This window comes from Denticeps clupeoides, chromosome 15, assembly GCF_900700375.1.
Source record: "Denticeps clupeoides chromosome 15, fDenClu1.1, whole genome shotgun sequence".
NCBI lineage: Eukaryota > Metazoa > Chordata > Actinopteri > Clupeiformes > Denticipitidae > Denticeps > Denticeps clupeoides.
The window spans coordinates 1058520-1077279 of record NC_041721.1 but is presented as its reverse complement, the minus strand read 5'-3'; the positions used below and the strand labels follow the sequence as shown (position 1 = coordinate 1077279).

Genomic DNA, 18760 nt, shown 5'->3' with positions numbered 1-18760 from the left:
GGTGTCAGCGTCACATTTACATACAGTCAGTAGTGACAGTCCCCCTCTAAGGGGGGGTTAAATGTCTTGCTCAGGGACACGATGGTAATAAGTGGGGTTTGAGCCCGGGACCTTGTGTTCTTCTGGTTCAGAGTCGAGTGTATTACCCACTATTCTACTACCAGAGCCATTGTCAGCAGCCAACAGTGCACCTCCGTCCGTCCCACAAATTTGCACCACAGCAATTAACATCTCTCATTATTCAAGGGAGAATATATTACAACATTTATTGGACAAAAATGAAACAACTTGTTCAGTACATCACCGCGCAATCGCTGTTCACACTAAATATAAGAAAAGGATGCATAATATGTATATTCCCAGAAATTGTAGCCTGTTTGACGTGTGCCTAAATCTAACTGCAGAACGCTCCAAACTGACAATGCTGTAATTAGGCGGCCAACAGGCTGTGGTTACAGCGTAAGTAGGGCTGTTTCTGCCACGCTTAACACTTAACCTCTAGATAACTTCAGCCAAAATGCTGCTTTCAGCTGTCTGGATCTTTCTTGTTCATGGTTTTATCTGGGTGAATGACCTCGTCCATTTGGAAATTGGAATATATGCATTACTTTGCACATGATATGCATGAAAGCTTTGAATAGATGCATTTTCCATGCATAAATAATCAGAAAGAAATGTATAAAAAGCAGAAGGAGTCTGATTCTAAACATTCAAAACTATAGGTTTTAGTGGATTGTCCCTTGTGGTCTCCAAGAGACATTAAACTGCAGGCCATGTGAATGTCATTGGGTAAAATATAGAGGCGGTCATAGATTAATTTTCTTAATCTAGATGAATCTCACTGTAATCTACATTAATCTATATTAAAATGTCTCATTTGAATTCTGCCGAAGGCATTCAGAATATGTGCGCTACCCAAATAATGACTAAAAGTAAGTCTTTGAGAACGGGTTTCTCAAGCCAGGTGGCGCATTAGACCAGGGGCTCATCTCCTGTTTCCAAAATGCATCACAAACTGCTTGAGAAAGCTGCTCTACTATGATAATTGGTGATGAAAATAAATTATGTTCAATAAGATGTACTTGTGTTTACCAACTGTTTATTCAGTTAAATAGCTGCATCCATGTTACCACGTCACGTTTGATGTGGTAATTTCACAGTTCGAAGACTCGTTCTCGCCCCCTACAGTGCAATTCGGCTAGTTATACATCCGCGCTAAAATATCAAGGTGAAAGTCATCATAGTGTAGCGGTTCTTCTTCTGCGTTGTGGAACTTTTTGATTTCGTTTCTTGAACCACAAATGATGAGACACCCAAGAGATTTTCTGTGCAAAGTGTATTCTGTACAAAAAGCAAGATCACGTCAGAACATCACGTCTTTCTGCACCTCTCTCTACAATATACAGTATTAAAAGAACATAAAAAAAATTCACAAAATAACACACATGCAAAATATTCCTAATATGTACATAAATTAAAATGAAAGAAACTTTTTGCACACAAACCCCACGCACCTCTCACAGCTCACGCCATGTGTCCAAGAGACCTGAACCGGGTCTCAAAAACAAAATAAAAGTCTTTAGGAAATAAGAAACTAAAAGAAACAAGAAAGAAGAAATATACTTATAAATCTAGTGTAACCATTTAACTCCGGCACAATAGCTTGCGTAGTATACACCCAGCTCCCAACACAACTTTGTGAATAGATTAATGGCGATATTTTTTTATCGCCCGATAAGAGTCTAACGTTAACGCAGCACGTTATGCCGATAACGGCTCACCACTAATAAAATATAATGGTAAATAATGCATTTACTTTTCCTGCATGAACCGCAACCTTTTCCCTGTTCATATCTGTTAAGGTTTGGCAGGAATGTTGTTTGGACATCATTTAGCTTTCAACTAGACACACAAAACTCAGAGCAGATAACTGGACAACTTTTACAATGTATGCATAACTAATAGGGGACTTCATTTTAAACTTTCTCTGCTCCGCCCCCTTCCTTTCTCGGCAGTGTGACGTAAAAGCCAGTGGGAGTGAAACTGGAGACACGCTGCCACTGGTGAGTCCTGGCGCTACAATTCAACTGACTGGTTTGCTGTTCCATGAAGTCTCAACGAGGCTCTTTAGGCATCAAGCACTGAAAGTGAAATTCCAAAAAACTTCCAAATCTACTGAATCTAAGACCTTCTTTTATAAATAGTCACCTGCCTGTCACTGAACTTCCAGGATCAGTTCTTAGAGTCCTTAGACTCTTTGCACAGTACATTGTGTATTAAACTGTGGATGAATAATTGAAACGTAGACATGAGCTACGTTAGGCCTTGTTATACCTTTATCATGGATTAATCTCTAACACATAAGCGAAGATCCTTGCTTTCATTTCGAGAGTCTGAAACAGGGTTTTGGAGCAAGAAAATCATTGAGTGAAGCCCCATTGCTTGAAGCTTCCACTGTTCTTCACACTGGATCTTCAGTACTGTGGCAGATGGTTTTCTGTCATGAAACGCATACATCTTCTCTACAGACAGCCTCAGCCGAGGAAGACGCCGCTCTGATATTCACAAAGCGATTAAGGACACGTGTCCCGCATGGCGAGCAGGATCAAAGTTTACTTGCGAAGCCCGGTTGCTGCTTTACTTTGATATGGTGCTTCTGAAGGCCAGCGAAGATGAGCTGCATTACTCAGCTTTGTACTTGTCCCTATTTTTCATTTACTGCTCTTCCATGCATAATCCTCACTGGGGGAAGAAGGAAATGCCAATTTTCCTGGTTGTTCAGACATAAGCCAGTAAGAGGAGCACCTGCTGCTGGCCAGAGACTGGTCCTACATTTCCAGTTTAATAATTTAATAGCCAGGAGAGCTGAATTATACGTGTGAGCAGAGACAGGTCCATTAACTAAATGGCTCTATATGTGAAGACAAATAGCCACTTTTTACCAGAAGGGAGAAAGACAAGCCGTGTCTTAATGTCTCTTTCCAGAAGCTCCCGATACCAGCCTGAAAATTACAACACTAAACTACTGATAGACAACGATCAAAAAGGATTTTTTCACCCTTCAAATTCTGATAATGGATTAGATAACAGATGGCACACAGAGCACCAGGAATCCCGCAGAAACATAATGCATATTTTATTAATAATAAAAAAAAAAACATCACACCATTCATTTAATTAAAGTACATAGAAATCAGATACAGCTTTTTTTGAACTGCAAAGATACAAAAGTTATGACAAACTGTACACTTCATGGTTTCTTCTTTAGTTGAATATATGCACATATACTCAAAACGAACGAATAATACACCATAGTTCTGCAAAGGTATTACAGTTCTACTTCATCTCAAGATGGTTTTAAAATGTAGAGAATGTGAGCTATAACAATTTTGAGATCATCAAGATATTGTTAGAAATTTATAACAATTTCTTGAGGGGTGCTGCTATGTACATGTACAGATTGACAAATTATTTCACAAATTGCATAATAATGTTACCAAAGATCACAAGCTCATTGTACGACCATCACATTATTCATACACATTTCCCTTTTTTTCAAATATTTAGTGGCATTTAGACTTTGTACCATTTATACAAACACGAATACTTACAATGCAAAATAGGATATGTCCAAACTATTTTTTTTTTTTTTTGGAAATATTAATTGTTCTACAGTCTACATGCTACATACTATTAATAGTCAGCTTTACTCTAACATGGGTTCTGAGGGGGGACCAACACATTGATTTCATGTGCAAATTAAAGCTAACAGTACACAGCCTTTACGTAATTGCCTCTGTCGTGTTATTATTACTCATCCTCTTTTACTGTTGGATTTTATTCTGCTATTCGATGTCATATGGCTTCACCAAAAAGAAAAACAAGAGCGCCCTCCACTCAGAAGGCAGGTTATAAAGTGCTAGATTGTGTGAGAAAAGAAGGCCAGACACATGGACAGTAAAGGAAAATGGACATTGCATCAACAGGCAGGTCTAGTGCCCCTGCAGGTTGCTTGCAAAATATTTTTAATCTTTCCCCATCTGCTAGTTTTTCTGTGAATAAAAATATAGATTTTTAATGTCATGTCACCAAACCTTTTGTCAGTAATGTTAATTTTAACCATCTTCAGATATACATCCTTGTGCTTCTTTTTTTTAAAAGAAGAAATTAAATAATCCAGATTATTATCCAGTTTCTTCAGAACTGGAGGCGATGGACAGCCAGCATGTATTTATTGTGTCGACGGGGCAGAAGTACATTGGCAATTGGAGGTTAACAGGTTAACAGCAATCATCAGGTCTGGCATGTGGGAGGACAAGTTAGTGTGATGAGACCAGATCTGGTAGTAGGGGTCTCATCTGAGATAAACCTATGTAACCAGTTAGAATGCTAAATTCGTCCATAACAGAACTTTTGAGCAGATTCTCAGCAAGCGTTTTGGTAAGATGTGGTGAATAAAATGAACAGCAAAGAGCACAATACACTTCCCGCCTTATGCACCTCGTAATATTCTGCTCATTTTGCACATTTCTGCTCATTTTGCACATGTTCGTCTTGTCTCGTGTGTCCTGTTTGAAATATCCAACATATCCACTTACAAGCATCTACTTGTTGTTGTTCAGTGTACAGAAAGTTTTAAAATTTTCTTTTGTACTCTGTACAGTATTTAAGTTTTAGTTTCTATTATGAAACCACATTCTTGTGTGTGTGTGTGTGTGTGTGTATATATATATATATATTTCTTTCTTTCTTTTATGATTGCACTATGGGGAAACAGTATTTCAATACACGGTATACTGTGTATACTGTCGTACTGACAATAAATCTCTGAATTCTTGTTGCTGATACCTGGCTACATCATCAGGCTACCAAGCCTCCCTCAACCCACATGGAGACACAGGAGTCCCGCCCCCCCAGTCTGGTGTCCTGCTACATGGAAAAACTAAACTGTGGTGAAAAATCGTTAACATCTGCTTGTCGTTGTCAAATTATACAATCGGTAGCCTTTCCCATCAACAGAGAAAGACGCATCGTTGGACCAGTTCTGTTCAGGATTATTTGGATCTTCACGGCTGAACCACTGTTTCTAGTAGACACATTTCAATCAGCGTCATCAGCAGTGGCTGCTGCACAATACATGTCTATCTTGAAATAACACCTTATGTTCCAAATATACTTATTATTGTGGAAAATAAGCATTCTGACCCTTTAGAACTACATCCTTCATAATGCAATGTACTAATGACAAAGTGCTGTGTGCTTCTACGGTCGAACCTGTGCCAGAAGCTCTGTGGACGGAGAAATCTGGACCTGTGTGGGTCCATCTGTGAGTCTCCACCTGCTTCCACCGCCAATCGCTAATCATCTAGTCTCCAGCACCCCTGTCCTCAAGGGGAAAATTGTCACTTAACCATATCTTATTTGCATAACAAGAGAGACAAAGAGACATGCCCTGATGGTCTAGACTCAAACTCAAATGCATGCTAACAAATTATGTAATAATAGCTAAATTTGTATTTTGTAAAAGACAACAGGATTTTCCAGCTTTTAATTAATAACAGAGAAAGAAATATTCAGCATATTCAAACCAAAAAAGGAAAACAATGATCATTTGGTCCAGGACAGTGGATGGAGGGACTTGACAACCAGAGATTAACATGGATCATTTAATACTGAGCAATAAACCAGCCTGATCATGTGGGCTGCTTCCGAGATGCTACGGAGTCTGAGCATTTTTGGGGGACGGGCATGAGCCCTGGCTCTCAAAGCTGGTTGCTCTTCCTGGCCACTGAGGACAAAAAAAGACAAAAAGATTTGAAAGACATTTATAGATTTCTATTATCAAAATTCATTAAAAAAAGTAAATAATTTGAGTCTTTCTAGACTGATTCTACATGAAATTCCTCATGCTGAATTGACTTTTTACTGGCAGAAATGGGTCATTTTGCTGTCACTTATATGTCCTGTCTGGCATATTCAGTGGAGTTCTTAGATTGGCCTTAATCATAGAATACGAGGGCCAGTTTTCCACACAACCCTTTCATTTACTAATATTTCTTGAACTAAGTGCACTTAAATCCATTGATAGGCCTGGCGAATAACATAGATTATCTGGTTGGACATTTCCATATTTCAAGGGGTGGATTCATTTGTCAGTTCATGGCCGAGTGTAAGGGGCTGGGTGACTTTTAAGGTCTATCAAGCTCAAAATGACAATGTCCTCTACCTCATTCAGGACGTGCCAGTGGGTGATAGGTTTCCTTGGATACGCCAGCATCTCATTCCAGTGGTCCCGTCCCAGACCCTCTGCATCCGGTCCCGTCCGACAGACACCAATCACCTCGTTGTGTCCCACCCTTTCAGAAGACAAGGAGACAAAGCGCCCACCTGAGAAAGTTTTAGTTTTGTAACCTCCTTAATTCACTCAGACTTTACAGCACAGAATGGCCGATGACGTGTGGAGCGATGCGGCACCTGATTAAAATAATTGTACAGGGCAGGATGTTAATCAGAGACAATCATGGGGTCTTTCAAGGGGTTGAAATGGTTAATTTGTGTTCCAGAGCTACGCAAACACTTGTGATTCACACAGTTTGGCTCCTTGGGGCAGTGGGGGCCTAGCGGTTAAGGTAGCGGCCCCGTAATCAGAAGGTTGCCGGTTCGAATCCCGACCCGCCATGGTGCCACTGAGGTCCCCACACACTGCTCCCCGGGTGCCTGTCATGGTGCCCACTGCTCACCAAGGGTGATGGTTAAATACAGAGGACACGTTTCACCGTGTCACCGTGTGCTGCGCTGCACTGTCTCACAATCACTTCACTAATCAGACCTGCTTTTCTACACATTGACACTTTACTTTAAACGTACAGTTAACCAATCATCAGTCAATTGTCTTCAAGCCAGTCAACCAATCATCATCAAGGGTTGTTCTCACAAAAGTGGAATTAAATTTAAAGAGAGCTTTATTAAATCTAATAAGCAATATGAAATCTAAATTATTATGTAAATTATATTATTTTTAGGTGGTATCTGGAGATTTCATCACTATAACGAAAAAGGTCCAAAATGATTCACAAATATAATGCATATGTTTAGATTTTAAATTTTATGTAACCCTTAGTTACTGTCTGAATTCTGAAATCGATTAGATCTGTAGTTGTTCAAACTTAAAGATTCTGATTGCTGCAGATGACATAACACTGGGCAAATCCCATTGTCCTCGAAGTAAAGATGGCAGATACGATGATTAAGAATGGAGGAGAGAGCGGTGTGAGGAGATGTGGATGGTTCCAGAAGGGAAGGAGAACATTAATGGCTGCAGCTGTTCCTATGCGGCTGACAGCGATCACCAAATGTCTGTGTGTTGGCTGAACAGCCCGATCAAATGGGCCACAGCATTAGGAGATAAACGTGGACATTAGTCAGGATAAGGGTTTGAAGGGCTTGTGGCCGGCTTCAATCCCTAAATCCAACTTTGTGCTGCACTCAAGGCTGGAGCAGAGCCCTGCGATAAAACAGCTACTTCCCATTATTCTCAATTCGCGGTGGGAAGCCCGGTGATTTGTTGTAACCCGTGCAGATGTAGCCTCGCCTTAAAAGCCGGGCATTTTCAGAATAAAGACAATCCACTTTTTTTTTTTGAGCTTTTTTATGAGCTCTTGAGTGACTGATTTGATGTATTTTTTACATAAAAGTGCTCATATAAAGTGCAATTTGTGTTACTAGATGAAAGATACAAAGAAGCTTTATTGTTATTTCAGCTACATACATGTTAGATGGTCCATAGTGAAACGAAATAACGTTTCTCCGGAACCTCTCCGGTGCTACACGTAACATTTGAACCATTAAACAAATTTACATACTGACACAAAGGGCACGTGTGCGAGACAGACAAACCGGCCAAATATTGCTGTGCAAAATGGAGCTGTGCATTAATAGATAATATTACAGATAGATAATTATGCAATATAACAGAGGGTGAGGGTCAGATGAAGGGTGGCGGTGAAGGCATTGTCCATGGAACGTTTCGGACAATGGGCGAATTGCAGTGGAGGGCAGGGTGGATGGCAGCAGGGTCTTCATATGTTTCATGACCGGACTCTCGAAGCACCTCACCATGATGGGTGTAAGTGAAAGGGACTATAGACTTCTTCGGCACGGGCACGACGGTGGCCTTGAGACACGTGCTCAGTAAAATGTTGAAGATGTCTGTGAGAAGCTGCCAGCTGGTCTCCACATTCTCTGAGCATCCTCCAGGGAGCCTTTGGTCCAGCCTTAGAGCCACCTTGTCACCCTTCCTGAAGGCAGAGTCTCAAGCAGCTCACATATCTCTGCAGTCATCCACAGCTTCTGGATGGATCTTGTTGTGATGGACTTGGAGATTGTGACATTCTCAGTGCATTTGCTGATGTAGCTGTTCACTGATGTCATTACTCCTGCAAGTTGATGGTGTTGCTGTTGGCTGCAGCATCTGCCAGTCAAAACAGTCTTGAAGAGCAGAAATGGCTCCTGACGGCCAGGTTCTCACCCTCTTCAGAACCGGTTTTGTGAAGGAATTTAGGGAGAACTGACTTGAGGTTTGCATGGTTGAAATCGCCGGCGATAATGAACAGTCCGTCAGGGTGTTAGTAGAAGCCTAGCGGGTAACACACTCGCCTGTGAACCAGAAGACCCAGGTTCAAACCCCACTTACTACCATCGTGTCCCCGAGCAAGACACTTAACCCTGAGTGTCTCCAGGGGGGGACTGTCCCTGGTTGTAAGTCACTCTGGATAAGGACGTCTGATAAATGCTGTAAATGTAAATGGTGTACGTTCTGCAGATTGCTAACAGCTCCGTACAGCACACAGAGCGCTTCCTTCGCATTAGAACTGGGTGGAATCTACACTCCAATAATAAAAACTGAGGTGAATTCCCGCGGTAAATAAAAAGGTCTGTGTCTCACGGTCACAAACTTCACCAGCGATGAACGGTAGCTGAAAAACGAAAGAATACAGAAAACACCATTGTGGAACCGGAGAGGCCGCTGTGAGCTAATGTCACGCCGCCATGTTACCAGATTAGGAGGCCATTCAGCCCAGCTGAGCTCAAATGCAGGGAGCTGAACTTGGCAACATCCTTCCAAGTTTATTATTTGAAGGAATCTCTGGTTCTGGCTTGTTCTTTCCTCCGGTCCAAGACCAGGAATCCTTCTTCCAGCCCTGTGTTGAACTCCTTCTGGAGCAGCAATGTCAGGTAAAGTCCTCACACCTGGACTCAGTATTCCGGATTAGTTCTTCAAAGGGAAGAAGAGGGAGAGCCAAGTCCAAGCCAAGTGAACAAGTGGGAGAATGTTGTCCAGACTTTATTAACCTATTGCTTGTCCTCCACTAATATGATGAGGATAATGCAAATATTGGAATTTCTAATAGTGCTATAATGCTTGTTATGGGCTGTGGTAGAACCTGTAGAACCAAGTTGCAGTGAAACTTGACCAGTAGGACATAAGACTTACCTGTCATAGTCCATCACCATGATAGACAAGCTGACCTGCTCCACATTTTCTGGGGGGATGTCAAAGATGATGGCCTCATTGTAGACGGGGTTGAGCGTGCTCTTCTTGATTGTGGTCTTGCGTTTTTTTAGCCTTCGGCCATCACATATGAGGGACACCTTCACGTACGGGTCTGCATTGAAAGCAAGGAGCCCTCTCAGTTCTTCTTCAGGTCAGGGTTGACATTAGATCAGTGATTTAATAACATTTAATTACAGCACCATTCATTAAAAATAAAAGAAAAACCAGTGGGGCATTTAAGATAGTTATTCCGCATGTTGCTGTTTCCTGGCAACATTATGGATTATGGATTATTATAGAATTTGACTGATATAAAATTACATCTATTGAAACTATTGGATCATAAAGGATTTCATAGTTTGATTCAGGAGCAAGTTGCTCTGATTTGATTTAATATCACAATTATACATTCGCTTAATCCATGAGCAATTAAAGCAAACAGGGAGTAAATAAATAAGAAGAAATGCCCTGGCAAGACCCCGGGAGGAAACACTGCCACTTCCTGCTAATTTATTAGAGGCTTTTTTAATAAATGCTGAGAGAGACACTTCAAACCCCATCATTGCTCACACACAGCTCGACTGTGAAGATTTACCACTTTGCCGGCTAAGCCTCTCTAAGCAGCTAATTAAGTGACCAATTAAAACGGCACCAGTTGTAATAATTATTATTATTTCGTTTTTTTTTACCTGAGGAGCCGGTAATGTCCATGGCTTTGAGGTTCCGGCACTTGATGACAGTGAGGGTCATCCGGCCAGCCGTGGGCAGGTAGCAGAGTGAGTACATAATCTCCCCCAGATCCACACTCTCCTGCAAAAAGACAAATGATCATTTCGTCTCTTATATGCCAAACACCCCTAATACATAGAACGATTTCCATTTCATCGACAAACTAGTCACCTTCTGTCAAGGCTCGTGAATGCATTTTAATCTTGTGCCACTGACATGAGGAGAAATAATTCAGCATGGAGGTAGAAGATCGAAGGTGTCGTGTATCAGCCTACCAATGACATGATTGACCGACTAAACGCGGTAGCTCCATCTGCAAGCTGATATTGTTTCCGAGCAAACACACACAATGAAATCATAGATTGAAACTAACTGTGGTGAAATGTGAATTATAAGAGCGCCAGTCTGCATCAAAGTCTGACCACAAAAAGTCTACACCAATCAGAAAAAAACGTTCTCATGAACGTAGAGGGAAAACATTGCATTGTAAAAGAAATTGTTGTTTCCCCGTCTGCCAAATGCCTTAAACGTAAATGCAACGTTTCCTTTATTGGATAATCCAGGACGTGAAGTCTGCATATTGCGTTACTGTTACACCTCCGCCGTTGAGTCATAAACCCTTGACTCAGAGGACAGCAATAGCGCTGATTTCATCCACTTCCTTTCTGCCCAGCCGAGTTACGTCCCCTCTGTTTTCTACCCTGACATCCCATAATCCTCCACTCCCAGTGAATGATGCGCACAAACAGGCCTTTAAGTATCACCCACGCCACTGCGGCGCGGTGCCAGGAGCTTCAGCTGGGGGTATGTAGGAGCTATTTCAGGGAAGGAGCGTGATTAAGTCCCTTCCGCCCCGTGAAACCATTAACAGCTGGGTGCAGGCGTCATTTAAGTCCCCCGCCATGAGGACGGAGCCACGCTCTGATATCCGTACCGCTCCTGTGCTTTGTTCTAACGGGGCTTGGAGAACCACGCTGGTCTGCTTGGACATTCTCAAAATGCCACTTGGAAGAATCACTTGCCCTTTTCAACACAAATTTATTAGGACCGCAGGTTTTGAGACATCTTTATGGACTCTTCTTCTGTTGTAATTTACAATAAAGAGACGGTTGATCAGCTGAATTTAAATAATTTTTCTTCTATGGAAAGTAATTTCTATGTAACCTGTATTGAATATGTTGTGCAGACACGTCTGCGGTCATTATTGATTGGTCATTATTGAAATGCTGATGGCTACAGAGAGTGAAGGGTGAAAGGTGCTCTACCAAGACACGTTTATTCGTGGGGCGGGTGGCATGATGATGGGGTGAGAAAAGTGAAGGCAAGAAAACAGCAAAAACAATCAAATCTGCAGGTAATACCAGCGACTATCAGTGTGAATGTAGGATACTTCTGCAATCAGTCAGTCAGAAATTATTATATATTGCGCATTTCATGTGAGCAGTAATACTATTGTGATGTTTTAAAATGCAATCAGATCAGTCACTTTCAACAAGCACGTTACTGGCTGCAAAGTCGGAAAAAGTTGGTTTTTGAACCAGAGTAACAAATGTTTTCCGAAAGGGCCCACAGGACCTACTGACCCGTACATCAAACCATACAGAAAGGCCTGTTCTTGGACTTGGAATCAAAGTTGGGTGCATGCGCTTCACCGGCTCCGCCTAAATCCAAACTCATGTGCAGCTTGTAGGCCCCACCGAAGCCACCAATATGTCAACCGTGCAGCCAGTCGGTTCTTTGCAAGCGCACAATGTTAATTAACATGAATTTCAATGGCTATCCGCATTGGTGGAAACTGGTGTTGTGTTGGCACAAGACTACATGGACCTGACAGGCCGAAATGCTTCAATTAGGGCATAGCTGGATTGGATTAAGTTTAAAATATATTAACACCGTTGATGCAGGGTGGGCGTGTCTGTCATGAAGGACGAAGCCACTGATTGGCCAGTGGGGTTAAATGCATTAATGGATGTGATTGGTTGGCACTTGCTCCGCAATTTTGGCTTAAGAAATAATCGCTAAAAATCATGCTTAATTCTTTGTAAATTGTGCAATAATGAACTATTACTATTCCACTCAACGAAGAGACGCACATGGTCATGAATATGTTTCTAATTAGCAGGGAGCTAAGGGGCTCTCCTCCTCAGATCATCACCACTTGGCACGTGGCAAGAGACGCCACTGTCAGGGTGCAAGTGGCATTGTCCTATACACACTATCTGTCACCGTGACAACACTTTTTCCAGCTCATTCAAATGTCAACTTCACAGAAAGAGCGAGCGGCAGATCGCATTGTCAAATGTTCAACATTTAAAATGCACTTGAAGTGTGATGGACACATCTTCTCTCCTTTCTGTTGTCATGGTTGTGGTTCACGTTGTCAAAGCGCGAAACCCCGTCCGGAGTTGCAATATAAACTGTAACGGTGTGTCGTGAGGTACGTGTGCCTGATCACCGCCGGCGTGTGTTGCCTTGGCGCTGCTGGCTCTTTATTTAGTCTCTCTTTGTAATCCCGGTCGTCTTGGCAAGATGTGTGGGTGCGGGCGCAGGCAGCGGCATTCAGACTGGAACCGGGTCCTTACGCCACACAGTTCAAGGCCATGAAAGGGCCCCACAAACAGGTCCTTTATTCATGTAGCCTTGCAGTTTACGGCTTTTCACTGGCAGGCGTGTATTTATGCACTCGAGCAAGAAATGTGTAACGACTTTAGAAAATTGGGAAATAAGGACCAAAACCCAAAGCACCCATACAGAAAAATGAGTGATGAAGAAACATCTGAGAAGGAACGGTTCATGTGAGCTGGATGGTGTCAGCACATAGCTTGATGAGACCCTTTTTCTTCTAGGAAACCTCATATTGCTGTAGCACTCTTACCGTGGTGGCCGCATGGATGTCCTTCCAGACCACAGCCTCCCGCGACAGATCGGAGAGCTCGAACAGGTTGTCCACCACGACCTCGCCGATCATGTCGTGCCTGGTGAAGCGGTCGAAGTCGTAGACGCTGAAATGCAGCTGGCGGTTGCAGAGCTCGTCGTACTGCGCCGGGAAGCGGAAGGTCTCCTCGAACGTTGGATTCAGGGTCTTCCGATGAACCCGCGTCTGGAACTTCTTTTTACGATCGGGCAGAAGGTAGATCTTCACGTACGGATCAGACGTCCCCGTGAAGTCCTTGGCAGGCAGGTCCAGGGCCTTCAGGATGCGCACCTCCAGGGCCTGTTCCTCGTGGTCGTAGCGCAGGGCGAAGCTCAGCTTCCCGCACGTCTCCGCCGGCACCTTGTTGCCTTCCTCCGAGTCGACAGACTTCTGCTTGTACAGTTCTGGCTTGATCCGACCGATGCTGACAGCTGAAGACTGTCGCACTGGGAGCGTGTCCATGCTGAAGTCCACGCTCGACACATTCATTTGTCTGGGAAGATGACGACGAAAGGAATTGTGCCTGTCAATCAAAGAACAATAGAGTCAAAACGTAGAGAAAGTGTCTCGCTTCTTAGTTTACACGTCAAACAGATCAGGCGCTGGACCCGACACTGAACACTGGGTCAAAGATGATGATTTTCATCCTTTCAGAAATAGCGCTGAATATTCCGCTCACTCACAGCACTTTTATAGTAAAACTTTAGACTTCAGAATTAATTGCAATTCATCATTAATTGCAACATTGCAACAATTAAAACATTTTTATTGAATCGACAGCTTTTGTAGTGTCTTTCATATGACATGGATCATATTTGGTCCATTCATGTGTCTTCAGAGTGAATAATGCGACTCTCTTCCAATCACACTGCCTAATATGATCGGGTTGTATGCAGTGGTATCGTTCTTGTCATACAAGTGGCTTCAGATCCAGTTTCCAGTTTTCATTTCTAATCCTGAAGAGTGCTGACTGCCTGGTTGTTGGTGCTCTTCACTGTGAGCACGGCTACTGCTGTGTTAAAGCCATTTACCAGAATTCATAATGACTTCGTTCGCTGTGGCTCTTTACTACTTCCTGGGGTCTCCTAGCAACTGACACCTATTGCTGATAAGAGGACACCAGCAACCCTGCAGAATTTTACATTGAGAAAATAATTTTAAAAGGCACATAAAAGTAGAAACAACACAAACCAAAACTGAATAAGTGGCAGTGTTAAGAAAGCCAGGCCCAGAAGGTAGGATGGTTTCTGTCTTTGCTTTTTCATCTCATGCATTATGCACGATGAGTGAACTGCATGCTGTAAATTATTTTAAGCAACAGGCGGTCCCTGTAGGGGGGATGAGAACCAATGCATCTTATTCTCTGCAAGGATCCTGCCTTGGTGGTATATTTATAATGCAGTGCAGTTCAAAGTATGAACCATTTTTTATGATTTCTGTACAGTTCTGTATTGCCGAATCATCGTTCCCCAGCCATGAGAGCTCCACACTTTAAAATGCTTCTAGGACTATACTGAGGATTTTGCTTGCTGTCCAGAGGATTTCTCAATGACAGTCCAACCACTAATTTTGTGCCCATTTCAATAACTGCTGAGCTGTTCCTCTGCTGTCTGCCAATCAAAGTATGTCACAATTCAATATCTTTTATTATCAGTGACCTCATGAGTTCTCACAAAACCCTCAGTCTAATAATGAATGATGCACAATGCATTAAGCACGGGACTCATTTTGCTTATAGAATGTTAAGAACTACTGAATTCTCTGAGGATGTAATACTGACCTTACTCTGAGAAATGTTTAAATGACTCACGTAAATCCGCTTTTGGCTAATTTGTGGAATACCATTCACCGAATATTTGAAATTCTGTTCAGAGCAAATCTTATCTGCGTTCTAACAACACTTCATTGCAAAGAAACAGAAAATATATTCTGATTACTTTCAATATATTATGAATATGCATAATTAAATGTACAGATTTATAATTGCCATGGTATATCCCTATGGGCAGCATACCATACTGTAAGAATAGATAGAAAACTACCTGTGTTAACCTGTGTTACCCTGTGTTCGTACAGAACCAGACAGGTCATGTTGGATAAGGGAAAGCCCTGAGTCGGGTTGAACAACCTGGGTCAGTAACGGGCCGCGGAAGGGGACGGAACAAAGAGGACAGGGAATGTGAACGATCTGAGTGGTAGGTGGAACGTTCCGGTGAGACGAGCCTCTTCACAGAAGCGACCTTTACACAACCTCATGTGCCCTTTCTGCATCCCTCAAGACCATGCCATTTGTGAGGACCCCCTCATTCATTAAACAGCTCAAACGGTCCCTAATGACGGTTCTCGGCGTGACTCTAATGGCTGCCGTCAGGACGCGGAACGCATCTGTGCGGTGGACGCCAGCGTTAATTACGGCTGCGGCGGTGCTTCAAGTGCGCTGCCACCGGGAACAAAGAGAAGGGGAGCTGATTGTTTAATTACCGGGGTCACTTACGGCTGTTGCCATGGCAGCATTACTCGTGAATTCCAGGTGGGGTGGGTGGAGCCAAGCATTGCTGCTGGGCCTGTGTTGGGACGATGAACCGGCCAATCAACATGACTTGCTAACTGGGTTGCAATTATTGGCCAAGTGTTGCCTAAATAGGCCCACAGTAATATTCTTTCATGGAAAACGTCCCGCCCCTTTTCTTCAATAGCCAATCAGCAGTGTCATAGTGGCCAAACTGGGAACTGCCGTCTATGAGTGCAGTTACTCCCAGAGGTACGTTTTAACGTCACTGGCAAATTTACATAAATTCTACCATGAATGGCGGAAGAAAAAAAAAAAAAAAAAAAAAAAAAAAAAAAAGGGGGGGGGGGTGCATTAGTTATTTATAAAGACAAAAAATATTTTTTTCAGTTTTCAACACCACACGACACCCCAGCCTTAAGGGAACCTCATTCTGTAAATGTTGTTCTTAAGGAGCTATTAATCCAGAAGATGAATTTCCACTAAATGTTACAATCACAAAGGCCTCAACAGTATAGAGTATTAATCAGATTCATATTAAGAGTAAATATGGCCGCAATAGCTGTAATCAGGGCTATTTTTTAAATTATTTCGGCTTATTAAGGTGCATTTCCTTGGCCCCGGACGTTTTGGGGTCCTCTGTTGCAAATGTTTTTCATCAAAATACAGAAGAACTTTTTTGTCCATTCAACTTTAATGGCTGGTGGTCTTCTTATTGATCACACACAGCACACAAACACACACACACACACACACACACTCACACACAAACATCCCATCCACCAGTTCCCCCCCATCAGAATGCCTGGTTGTTGGCATGGTCACGTTTAAAGGGAGGAGATGTGTCACGTATTGACAGGAAGGGGATGAAATCCTTCAGAAAGAGGAAGTAGGGGTGTGACTGCTGTCAATTATGCTGACAGGCTCCTCCCCTTTTTAATAGCTGTTTAATAAAACAGCACTAGAGTTCATCTTCAGGGTCCAGCAGCCACGTCCTGATTATTTCTGAGAGGAGCAACAGGTACCTGGATGAGGAGGTGGGCTCGGTGGTTTGCCGCTGGATCTTGGCTTGCTTGCTCAGACGCTCACGCAGGGCCATCTGCACCTCGGCTGGGATGTCAGGAGACGTCTGGCTGATCTTCATGGCCGCCTCGAGCAGTTTAACCGAGCTCCGCCCGTTGACCCTCACCTGCGGAACCTTCTTCTTCTCCTCATCCTCTGTCTGCACCTGCTGCTGCTGAGGCCAGACGGGCGCGGCCACCTTGGGCTCAGCGAACGCCGGCGTCTGCCGCGGCGCCATGGTGGGAGGAGCCTCCGGCAGCACCCCGGGGGGGCGGTTTTCCCCATGGGTCGCCAGCAGGGCCTTGCTCCTCCAGATCGGCCAACACAGCTTCCAAAAGACAAAGAGAGAGACTACCAACAGGGCGAGGCCACAGAAACCCACAACAACAGCAAGGAGACTGACAGAGATGTCTGCGAAGGAAGCAGCGGTGACGGGAACCACAGAGCCAAGACCAGGACAAGAAGGAACGAGAACGTGAGAACAGGCGGAGGAGAAGTTAATGAGACATACACGGACGAGAGAGAGAGAGAGAGAGAGAGAGGGGAAAAGAGAAGAAAGAAGGCAGGGCATAAGAAAAGGAGAAGCTGAAAAGAAGAGACTTAATCAATCAGCAAATTTATTCCTGCAGTTGTTCATCACTTGTTGAAGCTGGTTTTCTTTTTGGAACGTTATCTACATGGATAGAGCCAGTACGACGCTGCCGTTTCATGTTTTCAGTCTGGTTTGGTGATGCGAGTGAAAGGTTACGGCGCTTACAGACATGTTTGTATGGTTGGTATGTCACGTACGAGCCAACGAATGAGCTTCTCCGGGCTGTAACTGTGCGATCCAATGCGCTTCGAACCCCAGTTACTACCATGGTGTCCCTGAGCAAAACACTGAACCCTGAGTGTCTCCAGGGGGACTGTCCCTGTCACTGAATACTGTAAATGCAAATGTCACGTGCTGGAACTCATACCATGATGTAACAGAGCTTTTCAAATAACAGATGAAAAGCATTATACACAGGACCAGTCAAAAGTCTGGACGCCCCTACTGCCAATAAACTTATGTAATAAACTTCAAGTTGAACGTTTCACTCTCTTTTTCACACTCTTGTCTTGTCTTATACTGAACATATATATATATAAACCACAACATTTCTGTCAGTAAATGAAGAACTATATAACACGTAAAAAATCGTTTGACATCTTCGCTCTGCGCTCCTGCCTCCAGGCTGAATAATGACGAGTTTGGAGGAAAGTTCCTTCTCGGCGACGCGCAACCTGTTGCCTGACGATCTCGGGACTTATCGGGGTGAAAGCGAGTTTCCATTTACCTGCAGCTCCTTTACCTGGTATGGGTCCCTCCAGCGGGAAGATGTCCGAGCATCTCTCCCGGTCGACGTGTCCGGTGAGGCAGAGCTCGGTGATGATCTGGAGAGCCCTCTGGCACAGGCTGACGCCGTCCCCGCTGCGGACGCTCATGTCTCTCCGGTTAATCCATTGGACGCTGGACGAGCCGTGCGGTCGCGGGTTCATTGGGGCGGAGAGTCCACGCGTCCCTGCGTCCCTGCGTCCACGCGTCCATGCGTCCACGCGTCCTGCTGGCACTGTTACGCGCGGCGCGGCGCACCAGCCTCTGTGCCCGAGCGGAGCCGGTGACACCCAGGAAGCGTCCAATCAGAGCGCTCGCCGGGTTTACATTTACAGCATTTACCAGACGCCCTTATCCAGAGCGACTTACAGTCAGTAGTGACAGGGACAGTCCCCCCCTGGAGACACTCAGGGTTAAGTGTCTTGCTCGGGGACACGATGGTAGTAAGTGGGATTTGAACCTGGGTCTTCTGGTTCATAGGCAAGTGTGTTACACACTAGGCTACTACCACCCTTTCTAGTTCAATGCAACAGATACACATGCAGAAAATATTCATTTTCCTGAACTTTCCTTATTTACATGCAGCAAAGACATGCTGTCATGAGTACAAGAGTCACAAAATCCTTAATTTAATAT

At 43.7% G+C, this 18760-nt stretch overlaps 1 protein-coding gene across 4 annotated transcripts; it reads right to left on the bottom strand.

The window, feature by feature from the left end:
- Positions 1-4707: 4707 nt before the first annotated feature.
- syt10 (synaptotagmin X) lies at positions 4708-18466 on the bottom strand. Of its 4 annotated transcripts, none has more exons than XM_028954399.1 (7): positions 18087-18466; positions 16731-17352; positions 13158-13719; positions 10243-10363; positions 9494-9665; positions 6227-6356; positions 4708-5788 (listed from the first exon to the last, which is right to left on the bottom strand). In XM_028954399.1, the coding sequence occupies exons 1-7, from the start codon at positions 18286-18288 to the stop codon at positions 5717-5719; spliced, it is 1881 nt and encodes a 626-aa protein (XP_028810232.1). In that variant the 5' UTR covers positions 18289-18466; the 3' UTR covers positions 4708-5716. The 4 variants fall into 4 exon arrangements, with proteins under 4 accessions (XP_028810232.1, XP_028810234.1, XP_028810233.1 ...); XM_028954401.1 differs by having other exon boundaries at positions 5717-5788; positions 16731-17178; positions 18102-18466; XM_028954400.1 differs by having other exon boundaries at positions 5717-5788; positions 16731-17178; positions 18087-18288.
- Positions 18467-18760: the final 294 nt, after the last annotated feature.